The 26,761-nt window shown below is 39.4% G+C and overlaps 1 protein-coding gene and 1 pseudogene across 8 annotated transcripts in view; one reads left to right on the top strand and one right to left on the bottom strand.

Moving 5' to 3' along the window:
• Positions 1-26,761, bottom strand: part of UNC13B (unc-13 homolog B) — a 253,576-nt gene that overhangs the window by 177,278 nt on the left and 49,537 nt on the right. For all 8 annotated transcript variants that reach the window (XM_081790906.1, XM_078436710.2, XM_060609385.3 and 5 more), the window contains one exon: positions 38-67. In XM_081790906.1, coding sequence (XP_081647032.1) covers positions 38-67 — 30 coding nt within the window. The remainder of the gene's footprint in view (positions 1-37; positions 68-26,761) is intronic.
• Positions 283-25,457, top strand: LOC132663831 (oxidoreductase-like domain-containing protein 1; annotated as a pseudogene).

The following is a 26,761-nucleotide window of genomic DNA, read 5'->3' as shown; positions in this document are numbered from 1 at the left end:
GAAAGGAAAAGACATAATAATTAAAGGCTGGCCTTACCTGGTGAACCCTGGAATTTGGCTCTTTTAACTGCAAGAGAAAAAAAGAAGACACCATGAAGACTTTCTGCAAAGTCATTTACTGAACCAATGTTTCTTGAGCACCTACTATATGCCAAAGTTAGAGTCAGAACTAGATTTGTAACTCTAAGTCTAAGAGAAAAGAACCTGGGACTGCTGACCAAAGCTTGAAGGCAGAGAGTTACAAGGACCTTTAAAAGTCATCCAATCTAGGATTGAGGGAAGATGACGGCGTAAGAGGACGCTGGGCTCACCAGGTCCTGCTGATCACTTAGATTCCACCTACACCTGCCTAAATAACCCAGAAAACCACCAGAAGACTTAGCAGAACGGTTTCTCTGGAGCCAAGCGCAGACGAGAGGCCCACAGAAGAGGGTAGGAAGGGAGGAGAGGCTGTGCACACTACATGGAATGGCGGGAGGGAGCCGGGGTGGAGGGGCAGGCCGCTGGCCAAGCAGAGGCCCCGAGTCTGGCTTGCAAAAGTGGAGGGGCCAGACGGAGTGTGTTCCAACACCAAGCAAGACTTAACATCTGGAAGGTTATAAGTTAACAGCTCTGCTCAGAGAACGGGAGGGCTGGAGGACAACGGGAGAGAGAGTTGTTGAGCACCGGACAACAGACCGCAGTTTGGTGGGAAACAAAGGCACTCACCAGCGCCATCTCCTTTGCACATCCCCCAGCCAAAATCCCAAAGGGAACCAGTTCCTGCCAGGGAACTTGCTTGCACCGCACAAACACCCAACGCTGTGCTTCTGCGGATCCATCCCTCTGGCGGGTCTGACTCCCTCCTGGTGCCGCAGGGCCCCTCCCAAAGCAGATCACTGAAGGAAAAGCGAGCTGAGCCTGCCCCTCCCGCCCCTGTGCACCTTGCCGATCCACCCCAGCGAATACGCCAGATCCCCAGCACCACAAGCCTGGCAGTGTGCAAGTAGCCCAGACGAGCCACGCCACCCCACAGTGAATCCCGCCCCTAGGAGAGGGGAAGAGAAGGTACACACCAGTCTGACTGTGGCCCCAGCGGTGGGCTGGGGGCAGACATCAGGTCTGATTGTGGCCCCGCCCACCAATGCAAATTATTCAAGACAGCACAGGGGAAGTGCCCTGCAGTTCCGCACCACTCCAGGGACTATCCAAAATGACTAAACGGAAGAATTCCCCTCAAAAGAAACTCCAGGAAATAACAACAGCTAATGAACTGATCAAAAAGGATTTAAACAATATAAAAGAAAGTGAATTGAGAATAATAGTCATAAAATTAATCGCTGGGCTTGAAAACAGTATAGAGGACAGCAGAGAATCTATTGCTACAGAGATCAAGGGATTAAGGAACAGTCAGGAGGAGCTAAAAAATGCTATCAATGAACTGCAAAATAAAATGGAGACGACCACGGCTCGGATTGAAGAGGCAGAGGAGAGAATAGGTGAACTAGAAGATACAATTATGGAAAAAGAGGAAGCTGAGAAAAAGATTAAAAAATCCAGGAGTATGAGGGGAAAATTAGAGAACTAAGTGATGCACTAAAGAGAAATAATCTACGCATATTGGTATTCCAGAGGAGGAAGAGAGAAGGAAAGGTGCTGAAGGTATACTTGAAGAAATAATAGTTGAGAACTTCCCTGAACTGGGGAAGGAAAAAGGCATTGAAATCCAAGAGGCACAGAGAACTCCCTTCAGACGTAACTTGAATCGATCTTCTGCACGACATATCATAGTGAAACTGGCAAAATACAAGGATAAAGAGAAAATTCTGAAAGCAGCTAGGGATAAACACGCTCTAACATATAAAGGGAGACCTATAAGACTCCTGACCGATCTCTCTACTGAAACGTGGCAGGCCAGAAAGGAATGGCAGGATATCTTCAATGTGATGAACAAAAAAAATAGGCAGCCGAGAATGCTTTATCCAGCAAGTCTGTCATTTAGAATAGAAGGAGAGATAAAGGTTTTCCCAAACAAACAAAAACTGAAGGAATTCGTCACCACGAAACCAGCCCTACAAGAGATCCTAAGGGAGATCCTGTGAGACAAAGTACCAGAGACATCGCTACAAGCATGAAACCTACAGACATCACAATGACTCTAAACCCGTATCTTTCTATAATAACACTGAATGTAAATGGACTAAATGCGCCAACCAAAAGACATAGGGTATCAGAATGGATAAAAAAACAAGACCCATCTATTTGCTGTCTACAAGAGACTCATTTTAGACCTGAGGATACCTTCAGATTGAAAGTGAGGGGATGGAGAACTATTTATCATGCTACTGGAAGTCAAAAGAAAGCTGGAGTAGCCATACTTATATTAGACAAACTAGACTTTAAATTAAAGGCTGTAACAAGAGAGGAAGAAGGGCATTATACAATAATTACAGGGTCTATCCATCAGGAAGAGCTAACAATTATAAATGTCTATGTGCCGAATACGGGAGCCCCCAAATATATAAAACAATTACTCACAAACACAAGCAACGTTATTGGTAAGAATGTGGTAATTGCAGGGGACTTTAACACCCCACTTACAGAAATGGATAGATCATCGGGCGCCTGGGTGGCTCAGTCGGTTAAGTGTCCAACTTCGGCTCAGGTCACGATCTCACAGTCTGTGAGTTTGAGCCCTGCATCGGGATCTGGGCTGATGGCTCAGAGCCTGGAGCCTGCTTCTGATTCTGTGTCTCCCTCTCTCTCTGCCCCTCCCCCATTCATGCTCTGTCTCTCTCTGTCTCAAAAACAAATAAAAACGTTAAAAAAAAATTTTTTTTTAATAAAAAATAAAATAAAAAAAAGAAAAAGAAAAAGAAATGGATAGATCATCTAGACACATGGTCAATAAAGAAACAAGGGCCCTGAATGATACATTGGATCAGATGGACTTGACAGATATATTTAGAACTCTGCATCCCAAAGCAACAAAATATACTTTCTTCTCGAGTGCACATGGAACATTCTCCAAGATAGATCACATACTGGGTCACAAAACAGCCCTTCATAAGTGTATAAGAATTGAGATCATACCATGCATACTTTCAGACCACAATGCGATGAAGCTTGAAATCAACCACAGGAAAAAGTCTGGAAAACCTCCAAAAGCATGGAGGTTAAAGAACACCCTACTAAAGAATGAGTGGGTCAACCAGGCAATTAGAGAAGAAATTAAACAATATATGGAAACAAACGAGAATGAAAATACAACAATCCTAACGCTTTGGGATGCAGCGAAGGCAGTCCTGAGAGGAAAATACATTGCAATCCAGGCCTATCTCAAGAAACAAGAAAAAGCCCAAATATAAAATCTAACAGCACACCTAAAGGAAATAGAACAGTAAAGACACCCCAAACCCAGCAGAAGAAGAGAAATAATAAAGACCAGAACAGAAATAAACAATATAGAATCTAAAAAAACTGTAGAGCAGATCAATGAAGCCCAGAGTTGGTTTTTTGAAAAAATAAAAAAAATTGATAAGCCTCTAGCCAGGCTTCTCAAAAAGAAAAGGAAGATGACCCAAATAGATAAAATCATGAATGAAAATGGAATTATTACAACCAATCCCTCAAAGATACAAACAATTATCAGGGAATACTATGAAAAATTATATGCCAACAAACTGGACAACCTGGAAGAAATGGACAAATTCCTAAACACCCACACTCTTCTAAAACTCAATCAGGAGGAAATAGAAAGCTTGAACAGACCCATAACCAGTGAAGAAATTGAATCAGTTATCAAAAATCTCCCAACAAATAAGAGTCCAGGACCAGATGGCTTCGCAAGGAAGTTCTACCAGACGTTTAAAGCAGAGATAATACCTATCCTTCTCAAGCTATTCCAAAAAATAGAAAGGGAAGGAAAACTTCCAGACTCATTTTTTGAAGCCAGTATTACTTTGATTCCTAAACCAGAAAGAGACCCAGCAAAAAAAGAGAACTACAGGCCAATATCTCTGATGAATATGGATGCAAAAACTCTCAATAAGCTACTAGCAAATAGAATTCAACAGCATATAAAAAGAATTATTCACCATGATCAAGTGGGATTCATTCCTGGGATGCAGCGCTGGTTCAACATTCACAAATCAATCAACGTGATACATCACATTAATAAAAGAAAAGAACCATATGATCCTGTCAATCGATGCAGAAAAGGCATTTGACAAAATTCAGCAAACTTTTTTAATAAAAACCCTCGAGAAAGTCGGGATAGAAGGAACATACTTAAACATCATAAAAGCCATTTATGAAAAGCCCACATCTAACATCATCCTCAATGGGGAAAAACTGAGAGCTTTTTCCCTGAGATCAGGAATATGACAGGGATGTCCACTCTCACTTGTTGTTTAACATAGTGTTGGAAGTGCTAGCATCGGCAATCAGACAACAAAAGGAAATCAAAGGCATCCAAATTGGCAAAGATGAAGTCAAGCTTTCACTTTTTGCAGATGACATGATATTATACATGGAAAATCCGATAGACTCCACCAAAAGTCTGCTAGACTGATACATGAATTCAGCAAAGTTGCAGGATACAAAATCAATGTACAGAAATCAGTTGCATTCTTATACACTAATAATGAAGCAACAGAAAGACAAATAAACTGATCCCATTCACAATTGCACCAAGAAGCATAAAATACCTAGGAATAAATCTAACCAAAGATGTAAAAGATCTGTATGCTGAAAACTATAGAAAGCTTATGAAGGAAATTGAAGAAGATATAAAGAAATGGAAAAACATTCCATGCTCATGGATTGGAAAAATAAATATTGTCAAAATGTCAATACTACCCAAAGCTATCTACACATTCAATGCAATCCCAATCAAAATTGCACTAGCATTCTTCTCGAAGCTAGAACAAGCAATCCTAAAATTCATATGGAACCACAAAAGGCCCCGATAGCCAAAGTAATTTTGAAGAAGAAAACCAAAGCAGGAGGCATCACAATCCCAGACTTTAGCCTCTACTACAAAGCTGTCATCATCAAGACAGCATGGTATTGGCACAAAAACAGACACATAGACCAATGGAATAGAATAGAAACCCCAGAACTAGACCCACAAACGTATGGCCAACTAATCTTTGACAAAGCAGGAAAGAACATCCAATGGAAAAAAAGAGTCTCTTTAACAAATGGTGCTGGGAGAACTGGACAGCAACATGCAGAAGATTGAAACTAGACCACTTTCTCACACCATTCACAAAAATAAACTCAAAATGGATGAAGGACCTGAATGTGAGACAGGAAACCATCAAAACCCTAGAGGAGAAAGCAGGAAAAGACCTCTCTGACCTCAGCTGTAGCAATTTCTTACTTGACACATCCCCAAAGGCAAGGGAATTAAAAGCAAAAGTGAATTACTGGGACCTTATGAAGATAAAAAGCTCCTGCATAGCAAAGGAAACAACCAACAAAACTAAAAGGCAACCAATGGAATGGGAAAAGATATTTGCAAATGACATATCGGACAAAGGGCTAGGATCCAAAATCTATAAAGAGCTCACCAAACTCCACACCCAAAAAACAAATAACCCAGTGAAGAAATGGGCAGAAAACATGAATAGACACTTCTCTAAAGAAGACATCCGGATGGCCAACAGGCCCATGAAAAGATGCTCAACGTCGCCTCTCATCAGGGAAATACAAATCAAAACCACACTCAGATACCACCTCACGCCAGTCAGAGTGGCCAAAATGAACAAATCAGGAGACTATAGATGCTGGAGAGGATGTGGAGAAATGGGAACCCTCTTGCACTGTTGGTGGGAATGCAAATTGGTGCAGCCACTCTGGAAAACAGTGTGGAGGTTCCTCAGAAAATTAAAAATAGACCTACCCTATGACCCAGCAATAGCACTGCTAGGAATTTACCCAAGGGGTACAGGAGTACTGATGCATAGGGGCACTTGTACCCCAATGTTTATAGCAGCACTCTCAACAATAGCCAAATTATGGAAAGAGCCTAAATGTCCATCAACTGATGAATGGATAAAGAAATTGTGGTTTATATACACAATGGAGTACTACGTGGCAATAAGAATGAAATATGGCCCTTTGTAGCAACGTGGATGGAACTGGAGAGTGTTATGCTAAGTGAAATAAGCCATACAGAGAAAGACAGATACCATATGGTTTCACTCTTATGTGGATCCTGAGAAACTTAACAGAAACCCATGGGGGAGGGGAAGGGAAAAAAAAAAAGAGGTTAGAGTGGGAGAGAGCCAAAGCATAAGAGACTCTTAAAAACTGAGAACAAACTGAGGGTTGATGGGGGGTGGGAGGGAGGGAACGGTGGGTGATGGGTATTGAGGAGGGCACCTTTTGGGATGAGCACTGAGTGTTGTATGGAAACCAATTTGACAATAAATTTCATATATTGAAAAATAAATAAATAAACTTTCCCACCATCAAAACAAACAAACAAAAAGTCATCCAATCTAATCCCATCCTCAATGCAGAAATCTCTTACAGTCTCTTGACAAAGAGGTAAACTAAATTACTCCTATGGCAGGCAACCAGTTTCATGTGACATATCTAAGGTTTAAGTTATAGAGGTTTCTTATTTAAAGCCCATCACACAAACTCCCTCCATTCCATTCATGCCTAAAGAAGAGCTCAAGAAGCTAGATTTGGACAGGAGACTTTATTTTTTTTTTAACGTTTATTTATTTTTGAGACAGAGAGAGACAAAGCATGAACGAGGGAGGGTCAGAGAGAGAGGGAGACACAGAATCTGAAGCAGGCTCCAGGCTCTGAGCTGTCAGCACAGAGCCCGATGCAGGGCTCGAACCCACAGACCGTGCGATCATGACCTGAGCTGAAGTCGGTCGATTAACCGACTGAACCACTCAGGCACCCCTGGACAAGAGACTTTAAACAAGGGTGAGAAGTAATTTCTTGCTGGGAATAAACAGATAACAAGAGAAGCTCCCATCCAAATGATCACAAAGAGCTGTTTACAAAACATCAGTGCAGAACTGCAAAATAAAGTATCCCACATTAGGATTGCAGCATGCCAACTTCTAGGAAAGGTCAAAGACCACACACATGGAGGAAATCTGCTAAGTTCCAGTAAGCACCAACATTTTTCTATCAATGATGATTAGGACTAAGTGCATAGGGATGGGAGGAGAATAAAAGGAAATCTCAAGACAGTGCCTGGAAAGGATACTTGAGGGTACAGATCTGCCACTCTCCTTGTTCTACATTACAACTGAAAGCTTCAACCTTAGCTGACATCCTAGCACTCCTTAATATTTTCCAAGACATGGGTGATCCAGTATCTCTTTACAAGACCCTCTCCATTCTCAGGCAGCACTTAATGCTAAAATCTATTTTTACTGAATCAAAGTGTCTCCCACTGGACTGCCCCTTGTAGTCTACATCAATTCCTCTTCCCAATCATTTTTTTAACAGTTTCATTTAATCTAAGACTTACTGTAAAGCTACAGTAATCAAGATAGTGTAGCACTGGCATAAAAATAGAGATCAATGAAGTAAAATGGAAATATATATGAAATATATGAATAAAACAATATATATTGTCCTTACCTTACACCACATGCAAAACTTAACTTGAAATGAATCAGGAATAGAACTAAATGGAAGAGCTAAAACTATAAAACCTCTAGGAGAAAACAAAATCTTAGCAATCTTGGGATTGTCAAAAATTTCTTGAATACAAAAAGCATTAAGTTTAAAAGCATTAAAAAAAAATGGATGGACTAGACTTAAAATTTGAAACGTATTCCTCAAAAGTCACTGTCAAAAAGGCAAGCCACAGATTAGGAGGAAATACTTGCAAAACATGTGTAAGACTAATAAATGACTAAGAAGAAATCTCAAAACACAGTATTAAGAAATCAAGAATCCACATTTAAAATTGTACATGTAGGGGCGCATCTGGGTGGCTCAGTCGGTTAAGCTTCCGCCTTTGGCTCGGGTCACTAATGGTTCGTGAGTTGGGGCCCCAAGTCAAGCTCTGTACTGACAGCTCACAGCCTGGAGCCTGCTTTGGATTCTGTGTCTCTCTCTGCCATTCCCCTGCTTGCATTCTACCTCTCTCAAAAATAAGCAAACATTTAAAAAAAAATTTTTTTAATAAGTAAATAAATAAAATTGTACATGTAGGGGGCACCTGGGCGGCTAAATAGGTTGGGCATCTGATTCTTAGTTTTGGCTCAGGTAGTGATCTCTGGGTTCATGGGATTGTACCCCACACATCAGGTTCTGTGATGACAGTGTGGAGCCTGCTTGGGATTCTCTCTCTCCATCTGCCCCTCCCCTACTTGAGAGCACATGCACACTCTCTCTTTCTCTCTCAAAACATATCAACACTTAAAATTGTACATGTAGTTGGCACAAAAACATATACTCAGATCAATGGAACAGAATAGAGAACCCAGAAATGGACCCACAAACGTATGGCCAACTAATCTTTGACAAAGCAGGAAAGAATATCCAATGGAATAAAGACAGTCTCTTTAGCAAGTGTGCTGGGAAAACTGGACAGCGACATGCAGAAAAATGAACCTGGACCACTTTCTTACACCATACACAAAAATAAACTCAAAATGGATGAAAGACCTCAACGTAAGACGGGAAGTCATCAAAATCCTCGAGGAGAAAGCAGGCAAAAACCTCTTTGACCTCAGCTGCAGCAACTTCTTACTCAACACCTCTCCAGAGGCAAAGGAAACAAAAGCAAAAATGAACTATTGGGACCTCATCAAAATCAAAAGCTTGTGCACAGTGAAGGAAACAATCAGCAAAACTAAAAGGCAACTGACAGAATGGGAAAAGATATTTGCAAATGACATATCAGATGAAGGGTTAGTATCCAAAATCTGTAAAGAACTTATCAAACTCAACACCCAAAAAACAAATAATCCAGTGAAGAACTGGGCAAAAGACATGAACAGACACTTCTCCAAAGAAGACATCCAGATGGCAAACCAACAGATGAAAAAATGCTCAATACCAATCATCATCAGGAAAATACAATTCAAAACCACAGCGAGATACCACCTCACACCCATCAGAAGGGCTAACATAAACAACTCAGGCAACAACAGATGTTGGTGAGGATGTGGAGAAAGAGGATCTCTTTTGCATTGCTGGTGGGAATGCAAACTGGTGCAGCCACTCTGGAAAAAAGTACAGAGGTTCCTCCATACATAAGGGAGGAAAGCAAAGGAGGTTCCTCTGTCAGTAGGAACATGTGACGCTTAATCTTGGGGTCATGAGTTTGAGCCCCGTGAGCAGTACAGAGTTTACTTAAAAAATAAAAAATAGGGGCACCTAAGTGGCTCAGTTAGTTAAGCATCTGACGTTGGCTCAGGTCATGATCTTGCAGTTTGTGAGTTCGAGCCCCGTGTCATGCTCTGTGATGACAGTTCAGAGCCTGAAGCCTGCTTGGGATTCTGTGTCTCCCCCTCTCTCTGCCCCTCCCATGCTAATGCTGTCTCTCAATAATAAATAAATGTTAATAAATAATTAAAAAATAATTTTAAATAGAAAAAAATATATACATATAAAGTATTATTTGAACAACCTAGAACTGTACAAAAGGGGCTGGCTTAGTCTGTAGAGCAAGCAACTGTTGATCTTGGGGTCGTGAGTTTAAGATCCACATTGGGTTTAGAGCCTTCTTAAAAATTAATAAATTAAAACACACACACACACACACACACACACACACACACACATACATTTTCATTTACATTAGCACCCAAAAAAAATTAAGTACTTAGGTATAAATCTAACAAAAGAAGTACAAGATCTGTATGAGGGAAACTACCCAACTCTGATCAAAGATATTAAAGCAGAAGTAATTAGAGAAATAATCCATACTCATGGATATAAAGCCTCAATATCATCAAGATGTCAGTTCTTTCCAACTTGACCTACAGATTCAATATAATCCTAATCAAAATCCCAGCAAGTTATCTTGTAGATATGGAAAAACTGATTATGAAGTTTCTATGGAAAGCCAGAAGACCCAGAACAGCCAAATCTATATTGAAGTTCAAGACTGATACTATCCAACTTTCAAGACTTAGTATAAAGCTAATAGTAATCCAGACAGTATGGTTTTAGTGAAAGAATAGACAAATAGATCAATAGAACAGGACAGACACCAGAAATAGACCCACATAAATATAGTCATCTTTTTTTTTTTTTTCATTTTATTTTTAAGCAACCTCTACACCCAATGTGAGGCTCAAACTTACAAGCTCAAGAATCGCATACTCCACCAACTTAGCTAGCCAGGTGCCCAAGTCAACTCATCTTTGACAGAGAAGCAAAGGCAATACAATGGAGCAACAACAGCCTTTTCAACAAATGATGCTGTAACAAATGGACACGTACATCCAAAAAAAAAAAAAAAAAAAAATTCTAGGGGCGCCTGCGAGGCTCAGTTGGTTAAGCTTCCCACTTCAGCTCAGGTCATGGTCTTGCAGTTCATGAGTTCAAGCCTCATGCCAGGCTCTGAGCTGACAGCTCAGAGCCTGGAGCCTGCTTCTGATTCTGTGTCTCCCTTTCTCTCTTTGCCCCTCCCCAACTTGTGCTCTTTCTCTCTCTAAACATTAAGGGGCTCCTGGGTGGCTCAGTTGGTTGAGCGTCTGACTTCGGCCCAGGTCATGATCTCGCGGTCTGTGGGTTCGAGCCCAGCATCAGGCTCTGTGCTGACAGCTCGGAGCCCAGAGCCTGTTTCAGATTCTGTGTCTCCCTCTCTCTCAGACCCTCTCCTGTTCATGTTCTGTCTCTCTCTGTCTCAAAAATAAATAAACATTAAAAAAATTTTTTTTTTAAATCTAGGGACAGACCTTCACAAAAATTAACTCAAAATGGATCACAGATCTGTATGGAAAACTAGAAGATAACATAGGAGACAACCCAGATGACCTTGGATATGATTATGACTTTTCAGACACAACACAAAGGCACATTTCATGAAAGAAGTAAGTGACAGGCTGGACTTCAGTAAATTAAAAACTGCTCCGTGAAAAACCATGTCAAAACAAAGAAAAGATACGCCACAGACTGGAAAAAAGTATTTGCAAAAGACATATCTCATAAAGGACTATTATCCAAAATACACAAAGAACCACTAAAACTCAACAGTAAGAAATCACAGTACCTGATTTTAAATTGGCAAAAGACCATGACAAATACTTCACCCAAGAAGATATACAGACAGCAAGTAACCCCATGACAAGACGTTCAACATCATATGTCATTAGTGAATTACAAATTAAAATAATGGTATTAAGAAAGAAACTGCCTAAAACTGAATTAAATGAATGAGGTAGGAAAAAAAAAAAAAGAATGAGGTAGCTATTTGTCTTTTGGGCTCCCTAGTATCAAAACACTCTTCCTCTTCTGAAGGAATCCTGAGAGAGATGGGAGGCAGGACCTAAGACCCACTACAGAAGCCAAAGGGAGGAGACCTAGATGCAGTAATCACATACTCCCAATTTCAATCTTGAGGGAGTAAAACAAAGATGCAGGGTTGGTTAGAGAAAGCTGCAGAGAAGTTGGTATTCCAGTAGGGCATGAATGTCTAAGACAGTAAAGTTCTAAAGGACAACAGTATTGTCCAGTAGTGTTAGAGCACTGCAACGGACCATTCCTGTTTAAAGATGTTGGGGGTTTTGCTAATTTTCTTTTTTAGTTCCATTTTACAGATTAGGAAAAAGTCAAGCGCAGAGTTTCAGTGGCTGGATAAGATTAAGAATCAGTTGGCAACATAACATGCATAATAAGTAATGGAGCTTGATAAAGGATTCCTATCTTCTGACTATAACTCTAGTTCTTTCCATTTCACCAGAATGCCACAGCAGCAGCAAGAGGAAGAGAAAGGAAAACCATAGTCCATACCCTAAGGAAGGTAAAAGAAAAAAAAAAAAAATGCAAGCATACAGATAATACACTGTGAGTCTAGAAACCAAAATGCAGTGTTAGATGAAATGTGCCACAAAGGATTGATGAGTAAGGCTGGGATACTAATCAAAGACCATCAAAAGAAGTAGAAGTGAGACTAAGGAAATGGGTAAAATAATAATTTTTTTAATATTTTTGAGAGAAAGAGAGAGAGTGAGAGTGGGGGAAGGGCAGAAAGGGAGACACAGAATTCAAAGCAGGCTCCAGGCTGTGAGCTGTCAGCACAGAGCCCAGTAGGGGGCTTGAACCCAGGAATGGCAAAATCATGTCCTGAGCCAAAGTCCAACGCTTAACCAACTGGGCCACCCAGGCGCCTCAGAAATGGGTAAAATATAGATAAAAAAGATGGGGTGCCTGGGTGGTTCAGACAGTTAAGCACCTGACTCTTGATTTCGACTCAGGTCATGATCTCATGGTTCATGAGTTTAAGCCCTGCATCAGGTTCTGTGCTGACAGTGTGGATGGAGTCTGCTTGGGATTCTCTCTTTCTCAAAATAAATAAACAAGAAAAAAAAAAGTAGAGAGAAAAGAGATAAAAGAAAATAAAGAAAAAAAGGAAGGAAGGAAGGAAGGAAGGAAGGAAGGAAGGAAGGAAGGAGACCTAAGAAACTATATTAAAAAGGCATGAAAAAAATCATAATCAGGGGAGCCTAGGTGGCTTAGTTGGTTGGGCATCCAACTTCGGCTCAGGTCATGATCTCACAGATCAGGAGTTCAAGCCCTGTGTCAGGCTCTGTACTGACAGCTCAGAGCCTGGAGCCTGCCTCAGAATCTTGTGTCTCCCTCTCTCTCTGCCCCTCCCCTGCTTGTGCTCTGTCTCTTAAAAATAAACATTAAAAACAAATTGTAATCAGAGAAGCATGTTTTTTACATGTTTGTCATGAAGATAACAGCACCTAAAATCTGAGTATTTCCAAATTCCAATGCAAGGCAAAGTCTGCTAGCTAAAATCTCTGAGAGTTTGGGTATAGGTACTTGAAGCTAGTTGGACACAGAACTAAAACAAAGGAATTATAGGGGCGCCTGGGTGGCTGAGTCGGTTGGGAGTCCGACTTCAGCTCAGGTCATGATCTCATGGTCCGTGGGTTCGAGCCCCACGTCGGGCTCTGTACTGACAGCTCAGAGCCTGGAGCCTGCTTGGGATTCTGGGTCTCCCTCTCTCTCTGCCCCTCCCCCACTCAAGCTCTGTCTCTGTCTCTCTCAAAAATAAATAAACATTAAATAATAATAAGGAATTATAGTATCTTAAATCCAGAGCTTTTCCTATTTAAGAATAAATCTCAAAAAAAAAAAAAAAAAAAAGGAAATCTTTCTGAATCTCCTTTGGAAAGACAACATAAGGGAAGAAAGAGGATACCAGCAAGTCCAGAAATGAAGTACATGTTGTTCACGTTTCAGTTTTTCCTAGATAGAATCCCTCTCTTCCTTTTTTATAACCACTTGCTCCTCACTAAAACTGTGCCAACATGCCTTCCCTACTGTCACTCTATTACTGTAAATACTTAACCTTTTAAAAATAAGACTCCTTTGATAATTTAACAAAAGCTACATATATGCTCTTCAGAAAAACACACATCTATCCACAAAACAGTTTGCATATCAAGGAGAAATCCATGCAGCTTAAGATCATCTGCTAATAAAACTGCTTTTTCCTAAATTTATCAATATTGTTGTTCTCATTAGATTTTCCTATCTACAAGTCTGTTTTTACTGATTTGTCTTGTTTATTTGCTCTATTAACATAAGCTAATTAAATGGTGTTTACTCAGTGGTGTTTGCAAGTATCTCTTTGGAACTGGATGGAATCATTGCTAATTCAAGGGTCTACTCTAGCCCTAGAAATAATAAACATAGGCCCTTGAGAAAAATCATAATAATGGGAACATGTTTTTGTAAGTGTGTGTCCTGAAGATATAGCACCTAAAATCTGAGTTTCCCAACATTTCAGCAGTAACTCTTGAAAGATTACGTTAATCCTACAGAAGTGGAACAAAAACAGCAACTGCTAATGGAGGAAAATCAATGCAGTTATTTGGGAAAAGCACAAGGAACCAGATCTTGACTCTAGACTTGGCTCTGACAGTGTTCATCTGTGGGTCCCTAGACCAAAAAGAGTAATTATTATAGTCCTGAGAGTTTTTAAATAGAAGGTGAAAAATCATGTCTGTTCTGGAAAATGAAGATTTTTGTCTGTTGAGTTTCTGTATAAATAGGGGGAAGGGGAAATAAAAGAACTGATGTGAAAAAACACAGAAATGTAAAAAAGCATTCACTTCAGTTCCTATTTTTTTAAATAAACTTTTCATGTTTATTTATTTTGAGAGAGAGCACACGTGCACAAGTAGGAGAGGAACAGTGAAAGAGGGAGAAAAAAGAGAGAATCCTAAATAGGCCCCAAGCCAAGCAAAAAGCCCCAAGCAGGGCTCAATCCCACCACCCCAGGATCATGACCACATCTGAAATGAGTCCTATGTTAACCAACTGAACCACCCAGACGCTCCTCAGTTCCCATTTTTTAAATTAACTCCTATTTTTGTAAATTAAAATATTTTGATGACATGTATGAGATTTTAGTAAAATCACTAACAGAAATTCACAGAAAACTCAAACTGTACTGGTGTCACTTGAAAAATAAAATCCTCAGAAATCCTGATGACCTAGTTTTACTCATTTATTCTGGAATTTGGATACTTATACCTAGAGAGTAACAAAGATTGTTTCAGCTATTATTTTTTTTAATTTTTTTTTAATGTATGTTTATTTTTGAGAGAGAAAGAGAGAGACAGAGTGTGAGTGGGGGAGGAGCAGAGAGAGAGGGAGACACGGAATCCAAAGCAGGCTCCAGGCTCTGAGCTGTCAGCACAGAGCCCAACGCCGGGCTCGAACTCACAAACCGTGAGATCGTGACCTGAGCTGAAGTCAGACGCTTAACCGACTGAGCCACCCAGGCGCCCCAGCTATTATTATTTTAAATCTTAGAATACTATATTAAATTTAACCTCCATCGTATTTTTTACTTTACTTGTCATATATATATTTAAGTATCACATACTTCTATATACATAGCTATAATGTTATCTTTTAAATCTTGATACCAGGTAAGAGACTCCTGCCTATTTCTTTAGTGTTTTGCTACTCTTTTTGTGCATCTATTGACATAAGGTTTTTTCCCTTTAATTTTTTAATATCACTATTGCATAAACAGGTTTTCAGATGATAACCAATCCTTTATAAATTCTAGAAGCAAATGTCAAGTTCCTAAAATCACTGTTAAGAATAATCAGAACTACATTTAACATCTATAAATCAAATGAGAAAACTTTATACTTTAAAAATATTTAGGGTGTTGCTGGAGGGTGTCACAGAAAAAAAAATTAGGTTTCCTGTATTTGAAAACAGGATACCCTTCTCTTTAATGTCTTGGTTTTTAATTTCCTATGAAATTAATTTAATTTGGTCCCATACATCTTTTGTTAGATTTCACCATACCATCTTTTTGCTATTGCCAATGATATGTGTACTACATAGAAATGCAACTTTAAAAGTTATCTTAAATGCAATAATTCTGTTACACCCTTGTTTTTATGCCTAGATTCTCTAGTTTTCTATATAGAAAATCACATGATCTGATTATTATCTGATTATAATTTTTTTTCCATTCTTTCCAAACCTAAAATCTTTTTACTCTTTTTTCATCTTATGGCATATGCTAGGACTTCCAATAAACTACTGAATTAAGTAAAAGTTAGCATCCTTGGGGGCGTCTGGGTGGCTCAGTTGGTTAAGCGTCCGACTTCGGCTCAGGTCATGATCTCATGGTCCGTGAGTTCGAGCCCCGCGTCGGGCTCTGTGCTCACAGCTCAGAGCCTGGAGCCCGTTTCAGATTCTGTGTCTCCCTCTCTCTCTGCCCCTCCCCTGTTCATGCTCTGTCCCTCTCTGTCTCAAAAATAAATAAACATTTTTAAAAAAAATTTTTTTTAAAAGTTAGCATCCTTGAACTGTTTGATTTTAAAAGGGAATTTTTAAAATAGAGTAAAACCTTGGTTTGCAAGCATAATTTGTTCTGAAAATATGCTTGTAATCCAAGGCACTCATATGTTAAAGCAAATTCAAGAACCATTAGCTCAGTTGTGATCATGTAACATTCTGCATCACATACTACTCATAAGACATCGCTCGTTCATCAAGTTACAATTTCTTAGAAATGTTTACTCATCTTGTGCAACACTCACAGAACAAGTTACTTGCAATCCAAGGTTTTACTGTAGTAACTGCTTTAATTTCTTTCATTTTTTATTGAAGTATGGTTGGCACACAGTTACATTAGTTTCAGGTGTACAACAGTGATTCAACAAGTCCAAATGTGGGGCACCTGGGTGGCTCAGTTGGTTATGTGTCCAACTCTTGATTTCAGCTCAGGTCATGATCTCACAGTCATGAGATCGAGCCCTTCATCGGGCTATGCACTGGCATGACGCCTGCTTAAGATTCTCTCTCCCCCTGCCCTGCTTGTGCACACACTCTCTCTCAAAAAAAAATTTTTTTTTAATGTCCATATGTTCACAAGTATAGCTACCATCTGTCACCATACAATACTATTACAATACTACTGACAATATTCCCTATGCTGTATCTTTCAATCCCCTATAACTCACCCATTCCAAAATCAGAAGCCTCTATCTCCCACCCACTCCTCTTTACCCATTTTGCCCATCTCCTCCCCTCCCCCACCTAACAATCATCAGTTTAATCTGCATTTATGGGTCTGTTTCTGCTTTTTGTTTATTCATTTGTTTGATCTTTAGATCCCACTTATAAGTAAAATCATATGGCATTTCATTGTCTTTCTCTGACTTATTTCACTTAGAATACCCTTTAGAGGTCTATCCATGTTGCTGCAAATGGCAAGATCTGATCCTTTTTTTATGGCTGAGTTATGTTCCTTTGTTTTTGTATATGTGTATGTGTGTATACACATAAATGACTATTTTTAATGTTTCAGTACTGAGTACAATATTTACTATAGGGTTAATTTTTTACTTTGAAATAATTACAGATTTACAGAGAGATTCAACAGAAGGGTCCCATGTACCCTTCACCCAGTTCCCCCCATAGTTAAATCTTACATAATCTTACATAATGACACCACAATATCAAAACCAGGAAATTAACACAACGTGTTATGTGTGTTTGTTCTACGTTATTTATCACATATGTAGATACACACAACTACCACTGCAATCAAGATAAAGAAATATTCCATCACCATAACATCTCCCTCATGATTCTATATTATAGTCATGCTTACCCCCTCCTTCATAATCTGTAACCCCTGGCAACCACTTATCTGTTCCCAATCAGCACAATTTTGTCATTTCAAGAACACTGTATAAACAGATTCATACATACAGTAGTCTTTGGAGGGGCACCTGGGTGGCTCAGTCAGTTGAGCATCTGACTTTGGCTCAGGTCACGATCTCATGGTTCATGGGATTGAGCCACGAGTTGGGCTCTGAGCTGACAACTCAGAGCCTGCTTGGGATTCTCTGCCCCCCCCCCCTCTGCTCCTCCCCCACGCATGCATGCATGCATATTCTCTCTCTCTCAAAATAAACATTAAAATAAAATGTGCAGGGGTGCCTGGGTGGTTCAGTGGGTTAAGTAAGAGACTCTTGATTTTGGCTCGGGCCATGACTTCACGCTTTGAGTTCAAGCCCCACATCAGGCCCCATGCTGACAACATAGAACCTATTTGGGATTCTCTATCTCAAAATAAATAAATTTTTTTAAAAATTTAAAAATAAAAAAAATGTGGAGAAGTATCTATTCAGGTCCTTTGCAGAGAAAATATACAAATTACCAATAAACACACGGAAAGATGTGCAACGTCATTAGTCATTAAGGAAATGTATATCAAAGCAAAACAAAAATATAAACCAAAATTAGTATTCACAAATGAGGTACCATTTCACACCCTCTGGGATGGGTAAAATTTAAAAATAGCCTGGGGTGCCTGGGTGGCTCAGTCGGTTAAGCATCCGACTTTGGCTCCGGTCATGATCTCATGGTTCGTGAGTTTGAGCCCCACGTTGGGCTCTGTGCTGACAGCTCAGAGCCTGGAGCCTGCTTCGGATTCCGTGTCTCCCTCTCTCTCTGCCCCAGCCCTGCTTGCACTCTGTCTCTCGAAAATGAATAAGCACTAAGGAAACTAAAAAAAAATTTTTTTTTCAATTAAAAAATAAAAAATAAATAAAAATAGCCTAATACCTGTTGGCTTGGATGTAGAGAAATTGGAACCCACATTCACTGCTGGTGGAAATGTACAATGAACGGTACAGACCCTTTTACAAAAAGTTCACAGGGCACGTAGGTGGCTCAGTTGGTTGAGAATCCAACTTTGCCTTGGGTCACAATCTCACAGTTTATGAGTTCAAGCAAGCCCCACATCAGCTCACTGCTGTCAGCACAGAGCCTACCTACTTCAGATCCTCTGTCCCCCTCTCTCTCTGCCCCTCCCCACTCATGCTATCAAAAATAAACATTTAAAAAATATATATCCAACCAAAATGCCCATGAACTAATAAATGGATAAATAGGATACATCCATACAGATGTAAAAAAGAAATAAAAAAGCTATAAAAGAGAATGAAATACAAATAAATGTTATAACATGGATAAAGCTTGAAAACTTATACTAAGTGAACGAAGCCAGTCACAAAGAACTACATATTGTATGATTCCTTTTACATGATACAGTACATCCAAAATTAGAAAATCCAGAAAAACAGAAAGCAGATTAGTGGTTACCAGGAGATGGAGAGAGAGGGAGTGATTAGTTAATGATTATGGAGTTTTTCTAGGATGATGAAAAAGTTTGAAAACTAGAGGTGGTAATCACACCACATTTTAAATCTACTAAATGACACTGAGCTATAATTTAAAATTGTTACTTTTATATGAATTTTACCTCAACTTTAAAAATATACCTAGGGGAGCCTGGGTGGCTCAGGCGATTAAGTGTCAGACTTTGGCTCAGGTCATGATCTCGTGGTTCAGGAGTTCAGGCCCCACGTCAGGCTCTGTGCTGACAGCTCAGAGCCTGGAACCTGCTTTGGACTCTGTGTCTCTCTCTCTCACTCTCTGCCCCTCCCTCACTCTCTCAAAAATAAACATTAAAAAATAAATACATAAATAAAAATATACCTATACAAAAATTGTACACGAATGTTCTTAGTAGCATTACTCATAATAATCCAAAAGTAGAAATAATCCAAACATCTATTAATAGATGGATGGGTAAATAAAAATGGTGTACCCAAACAAAAGAATCTTATCCAGCTATAAAAGGGATAAAAGTACTAATGAAAGCTAAAACTTGAATAAACTTCAAAAGCATTATGCTAAGTGAAAGAAGCCAGCCACAAAAGTTATTGTATAATTCCATTTATATAAAATGTCTAGAAAAGTACTTCTATAAAGAAAAAGAGTAGATTAGTGGTTGCCTAAGACTGGAAAGGTTGGGAAAAAAATGCAGAGTAACTGCTAATGGGTAAGGGGTTTCTTTTGGGGTAATAATGTAGAACTGAATGGAACGATGGTTGCACAACTCTGAATATACTAAAAACCACTACACTTAGGTGGGTGAATTCTATGGTATGTAAATTATATCTCAAAAAAACTTATTTAAAAAAGGAGGAGCACCTGGGTGGCTCAGTCGGTTAAGCATACGACTTCGGCTCAGGTCATGATCTCATGGTTTGTGGGTTCAAGCCCCACGTTGGGCTCTGTGCTGACAGCTCAGAGCCTGGAGCCTGCTTCGGATTCTGTATCTCCCTCCCTCTCTGCCCCTCCCCCACTCACACTCTGTCTCCCTCTGTCTCAAAAATAAATAAACATTAAAATTTTTTTTAAAAAAAATAAAAAAGGAAATAAAACCCTAATAAATGTGTATATATGCTGTAAATTGAATATGAAGAAAGGTATGGAAAGATACACACCAAGTGGGCTGTTAAGTTACCTCAGGAAATGAGATGGGGACAGATGTGAAGTTATCACATTTTTACAAGTTTTTAAATCCTTATACATCTTCATATTGTTCACTTATTAAAACACAGATATTAAGTTAGAAGTTTGAAAGGTTTAAAGTTTGAAAAACATTAAATATGTTTAAAATAAAACAGTACATGCCTCTACACTATCAACTATTTCCTCAAATTGTTAAAAAAAAAAAAAGGGCCTGATTGATAAACTTATCTAATTATGAAACTAATTTTTAAGTAGTATTCTCACAGACAAAACTGCGAAGTCTCCAACCCCCTTTTATCATCTAATTTCACAGTACTATTATGTATTAAAAAAAAAAAAAAAAAAAAAAACAGGAGAAAAGCAGGATGTAAAGAAATAGTCATAACTGAGTATTTAGGCTCTTTACTACTCCAAAAACATGAAAACCCTGGAAGTCAGGGCTAAAGAGAGAATGTAGCCCCAGGCTCCTTATAAATAAAAAGCAGAAATAAAAGAAGATACACCGTGGGTAACTCCCAAACCCTTAGCTTGAGTTTTTCTGACCTTGCTGAAGAATCAAATCTACAACTGGCACCCTTGAGATTACAGGAAATAATCCTATTCACACTGACTCTGCATCCAGTGACCTGGTTCCTCAGAGACATAGGGAATGACTAACCTGCCTTGTTCAAATCTGTCCTACTCAAGAAACAATTTCTAAAGTTTTGCAGCACGAGGTAGAGTTCCCTATTTGTGACATTCTTGCTTCAGAATCTAGCATTTTTCAAAAAGTGTGTCCACTCTAAATATAATAACCACTATCTACTTTTTATTTAAAAGTTAACATTTTAAAAGATAGGAATCAGGGGCACCTGGGTCGCTCAGTGGTTAAGGTTCTGACTCTTGATTTTGACTCAGGTCATGTTCTCACAGTTTGTGAGTTCGAGGACCACGTTGGGCTCTGCGCCAATGGTGCAGAACCTGCTTGGGATGCACACTCTCTCTGCCCACTCTCGTTTGCTCTCTAAATAAATAAATAAATAATAAATCAATGGATGGAAAGATAGGAATCATATAATCCCACTACTGTTTTCAATGTGCCATGGTACATATTTTATATATATATATATATATATATATATATATATATATATATATATATATATGTATATATATGTGTGTGTGTATATATATATACACACACATACCTGCAATTATTTTGCATATTTTGCTGATTATACTTTTACATTTGTCAAATACTTGAACATAAAACTCCACTACTGTGGCATCTTCAGCCAACCGACCATAGGAGTTGACTCAGCTGCCATGACAAGATGTCCTTTTTCCTTTCCCTCCTTTATAAGTATCAAAGTTGAACACTCTAAGAAGAAAACTATACAGTGAAAAATTATTTTCCTCTCAAAATAGCAAATATTTTTCCATGTTTATTTCGGTCTTTACAACTATCATTTTTAATGGTTCCCTAAAATATCATCATGTTTTAAATACCATATATTAAATCATTCTCCTGTATACCACACATTTACAATTTATTATTTTTTTTTTTACAAGTATGTTTTAAGCTATTCATTTTCATAAGGGAAAACAAAATTTGGTCCTTAAGTAAAAGATGATCTCCCTTTGTTAAAAAAGGAAGTTTCTTCATAGAAGATACTTTTTAGGACTTTGTGGGACCACAGACAGAGAATGCAAATCTAACTCCTGCTTGGCCCTGATAAATTCTTACCGAAATAAGACACACAAAACCAGGGGAAAGCTTGCGCTGGAAATTGAAATTAGGGAAGGATACACAATGTCTAAAGCTTTTTGGAATTCCTGACAGATATCACACACATGAAACTACCAAACTAGAAGGATCTGAGAAGAGCTGTGGACAGGAGCCCAAAGAGGAGTTTGGGGTTGGAGGAACATTTTTATTAAACCAGTGGGACTCTCCTAAGGTAAGGTATAGCATCTGGAGATCAACGTGGCAGAATCTGAGAATAATCGTACTGAAAAACCTGGGGCATAAAGAGTTAGTTGCACAAATGGCAAACCATTTTCCAGTGTAGCAAAGCAGATCCATTCTTCGGGAGAAAGCAAGACTATTGTAGTACATGTAAGGCAGCAGGGCAGTCACATTAGAACTGAACCTGACGTAGCAACTTTGCCAAAAACAAATAAAATCCTACACAAAGAGAATTTTCCCCTAAAAATGTACTTGTGGCCAAGCCTCCCTCCTCATTCCCTTGAGGTTGCTGGATCACTTAACTGGCAATCAGGACCCTATGTCAAAATCTAAGAGGAAATGGAAAGCAAGGTCATCTAAGAAATGGCCACTCACCCTGTTTGGGGGCTGGGGGGAGCCACATATGAATGAGTATCTTATCATTCATGGGGGGAAAAAATATTTAAATGTTTTTTAAGAATACCCCCCCCCAAAAATAGACCATGAAATGATTCTAAAACAACCTAAGAACATGCATTTAAAGGTAAAGAAAGACTTTTGAAATTATGTATTGCAAAAAAAAAAAAAAATTAGGTAGTATTTCGCAGTTTTTTTTTTTTTGTTTTTTTTTTTAAATGGAGTCGCAGAGGGGCACCTGGGTGGCTCAGTCAGTTAAGCCCCTGATTCTAGATTTCAGCTCAGGTCCCTTAGAGCTCCATGGATTCGGATTCACCCTCTCCCTCTCTCTTTCTCTGCCCCTCCCCCGCTGGCGCTCTAAATAAATAAACAACCAAACTTTAAAAATATAAAATAAAATGGAGTCACAGAAGCCAAAGAGAAAAGGTAAAATAAAAGACTAAAATACTAAGAAAGATTTCTGAGAGGCAAATAAAAAGGAAGCTCAGGGAGATAAGCATATTGAGGTAAACATGAGAAAAGGATGTGTCTTTGTTTTTTGTTTTTTTACACGTAATCTCTACACCCAATGCGGGCTCAAACCTACACCGAGAGATCAAGAATCACATGCTCCAGAATCGCATTCTCCACTGACAGAGCCAGCCAAGTGCCCCTAAACATGAAAAAATTATAAAAATTTATTAGAAGTACTGAGAGAAAAAAAGTAGCAAGAGAAGCTTCAACTTTGAAGAAAACTTAAATGATGATTTAAAGGAGAAACTTAAGAAACTCTCCAAAAATGAAAAAGAAAAAAATTGAAATTAATAAAATTTTTAAAGGGGAGGCAGGTGGAGAGAGAGTAGCAGAGCTCTAACACATGGATAATTAGAGTTCCTGAAGATGGTACAAGAACTTAACAAAATATTCAAATATAGAAGAAAACTTTCTTCGGATGAACAAAAGACTTGAATTTGCAACCTGAAAGAGCTCAAGGGTATCAGATAAAATTAATGGAAAAAAAGAGGCTCGGTACCTAAAAATATTCTAGTAAAAAGCAACATCTGCGGCTCCTGGCTAGCAGAGTCAGTAGAACATTGATAGGACTCTTAATCTCAGGGTTCTATGTTCGAGCCCCACATTGGGTGCAGAGATAACTTAAAAGTAAAATCTTTAAAAAAAAACAAAAAGCGGAGGGGTGCGGGGGAGATGCTACTCGGGAGCTTGGCGGGGGAGGCTGGGCGGTGACCTCCGCTGCCAGGCGTCTGGGGCCATGGCGACTCTCCAGCTGGGACTGGTGCTAAAGGCTTCTGGGAGGCAGCAGCACTCTTTACCGGCACGGTGCCTGGGTCCAAGCCCGGGAAGGCCACAGAGACTTTGAGAAGGACCACGTGGAGGTGCGCTCTCAGTCCGGTGCAGAGGGCACCAGGCAGCACAAGTCCTCCTTGCCTGGCGGGGGCCCCTTGGAACCCCAGTATCCTCCGCCCCTCGGGCTCAAGCCCCACACAAACTGCTGCATGAGTGGCTGCCCCCAAGTGAGTGTGGGTGGAGTATGAGGCCACACTACTGCAGCACTACCAGGATGGCGGGGAGCAGGCCCTGGCCACCCTGGAGGAACACAAGGCTGAGGAGAACCTCAAGGCCTTCCTTAGGATGGAGATCCAGCTCCAAGAGCAAGAAGTGGAGGCTGAGCCGGCTTGCCCAACACCCACACCCAGACAGGCCCCAGCCTGGCAGCTCCTAACTCCTGGGGAAACAACCAGGGAGCTTGATTCACTGCCCTTCACAAGATTGGTGTCAGACAGGAGTAGGAAGAATTATTTATTGACTTCATCTGGGAATAATAAGTTCTCTGTGGTGCTTAAAAAAAAAAAAAGGCACTATTTATCTACATCTTTTTTTTTTTTTTTAAGTTTATCTTAAGAGAGTGCACACAAAAGAGCATGTGTGAGCCGAACAGACAAAATCCCAGGCAGGCTTCACTCTGTCAGCACAGAGCCCGATGCAGGGCTCAAATCCACAAACCCTGAGATCATGACCTGAGCCAAGATCAAGAGTTGGATGCTTAACAACTGAGTCACCCAGGTGCCCCTATCTATATTCTTCTAATGACAAAATATTTCAATCAAGGAACTCTACATGTAGCCAGTTACCAATCACATATGAAAAAGAAATCTATTATGCTATGGATGCCTTGCTAAAATAAATACCTTATCATTGGCCCTGAACTAAGGAAAGCAGCCCACTGCAATTCTTCACATATTTAAGTATCTGTGTCTACAACCTGACGCCATCATCCTTCCCCCTTTGATTATATCAAGGGTGATTCTCAGGCCCAAGAGGCAGTCAATCAGTAGGCTACATAGCAGCTCAACAAATGTTCTGAAGGAAAATCTCTGCCAAAAGGAAATTATTTATAGGGGCAGTGACTGACCAAATCCATCAGCAACTTACTAAGGGAAAGAAATGTAACTCCCAGAGACAAGTCTGAGAGTAAAGAGTAACGTCAAATTAGGGGGGAAAACAAATCAAGGAGAAGAACAAAACACTATGTCTCTGCTCCATACTGACAAATTCCTGAGGCTACAGGGGTAACAAGATAGCCTGTTTATTAGAATTGCATTCATTCCTGAACAACTTTTTAGTTCCCAAACTCTAAGTTCTCTCTACTCTGAGGGCCTGATTCCTGTTCTTCCTAGGAAACATAGTTGTGTGGCTTTGCTGGTTTTCATGAAGTTACGCTGCACATTTGACAGTTATCTTCATATCTTTACATGTATCCTCAAAGATGAAAGAAAAAAATAGTACATCACTAGTAGTTTTATTATAATCAGAATTTAAGGGGTGGGGGTGCGGGGAGGAAATGACAAAAGTTGAGGAAAAAGCTAGGGACAACCATGAAGGGCGTTGTAAACCAGGCTAGGAATCTGGAGATAAGGCTTTGTCCCAAAGGCTTTCAAGCAGGTAATGCTTAATCAGATTTACATTTTAGAAAATTTATTCTGGCTACAGTGTAGAGAATAAACTAGAGGAAGGCGAGCTGACCAGTAAGAAGGCTGTTGCAGCATTCCAGGTTAGAGAGGATGGCAGCCTGTACCAAAGCAGTGAGAACTAGAAGAGAGATGAAGCTAAGAAGGAAAAGGTGATGAAATTCTTGACAGGAAAGCCAAAGACTGGGAGAGCTGAGCAACTAGTGCAACTCATGGATGGCATCCCCTTCTACAACTGTAGATACACTAAATGTTGGCCATCCTATACCCCCAAGGTAAAGTACAGCATTAAGAAAAGCAAGCAGTAATGATCTGAAGGGGAGTGAGGCAAATAAATAGCCTCTCCCATACCTTGCTTGCAGTAGTAAACACAGTAGTAACTTCTAATGGGAAGGGGGAGGGGGGCGGAGGGGAGACTGATGTTTGTCCTAACAAAATTTATAATGTTTACTGATTGGCTTTTTAAACTACATGCAGATGTAACTTTGATAAAAAGGAAAGAAAAAAAAAGGCAATGACTGGCAGGAAAGAAAAAGGCAGGAAAAAAAGATTATATAAAGAAAACATTTAGCTTGATAGGCCATTGTAATTGGTCCTAGAATCTGACTACAGAGGTTGGAACCCAAGCTATTTCCATTTATAAGCTATGTAATGTTGGGCAAGTTAATTAGTTAATCTGGGCCTCAAGTCTCATTTCCTTTAAAATGAAGATAACCGGTATGTAAAGATGGAGTTAATAAATGTAAAACACTTAGAACAAATTCTGGCATAGAGCAGGCAGATAATAAATGTCAACTATTATGATTATTAATACTATTATCAAAAACAGCCAAGTAGATTATATTTTTAAAAATACAATAAATATGACTCCTGCCCTTAATAAGGACATTCACAATACATTTCATTTCCACACGCTCAAAATATTCCTCATTTTTCAACACCAAACATGAATAATATCTCTCCTACTAAACTTTCCAATTTCTTCCCCCAAACACTGTCAGTCAGAAATATGGTCTCCCTGCTTCAAATTCCCACAGCAGTTTATATGCACCTCTTGTTTTCCATCTCTTCTGCCTGTGTGTTACTTATTTCAAAATCTTAACTCCTATAATGAGCAAAAGTTCTTTAAGGACAGGATTCTTTTTTTATTCATCATATTATTTCTCCAAAATTCCTTGAGTGTAATCCTGGTAAGGAGTTCCTGACACAATTCCTTTTTTTGGAACCTAGAACACTCTTCCAAATAACATAAATAAGACTTTTTGCCTCTAAGACTTTCTTTAGTATCCCAACTAACAATTCCTTAGCACAATTAGAAATCTATGGGCCTTACATGTAAAATTAAGTGAGGCAATCTAGTTATAATGAAGCAGTTTTGAGTTTAGGTGCCAATGCTACATCTGAAATATAAACATGTGATTGGCTTTTT

The sequence above is a fragment of the Panthera onca genome, chromosome D4, assembly GCF_046562875.1.
Source record: "Panthera onca isolate mPanOnc1 chromosome D4, mPanOnc1 haplotype 2, whole genome shotgun sequence".
NCBI classification, from domain to species: domain Eukaryota; kingdom Metazoa; phylum Chordata; class Mammalia; order Carnivora; family Felidae; genus Panthera; species Panthera onca.
Note: the sequence above shows the minus strand (reverse complement) of the source record. Positions and strands in the feature narration are given on the sequence as shown.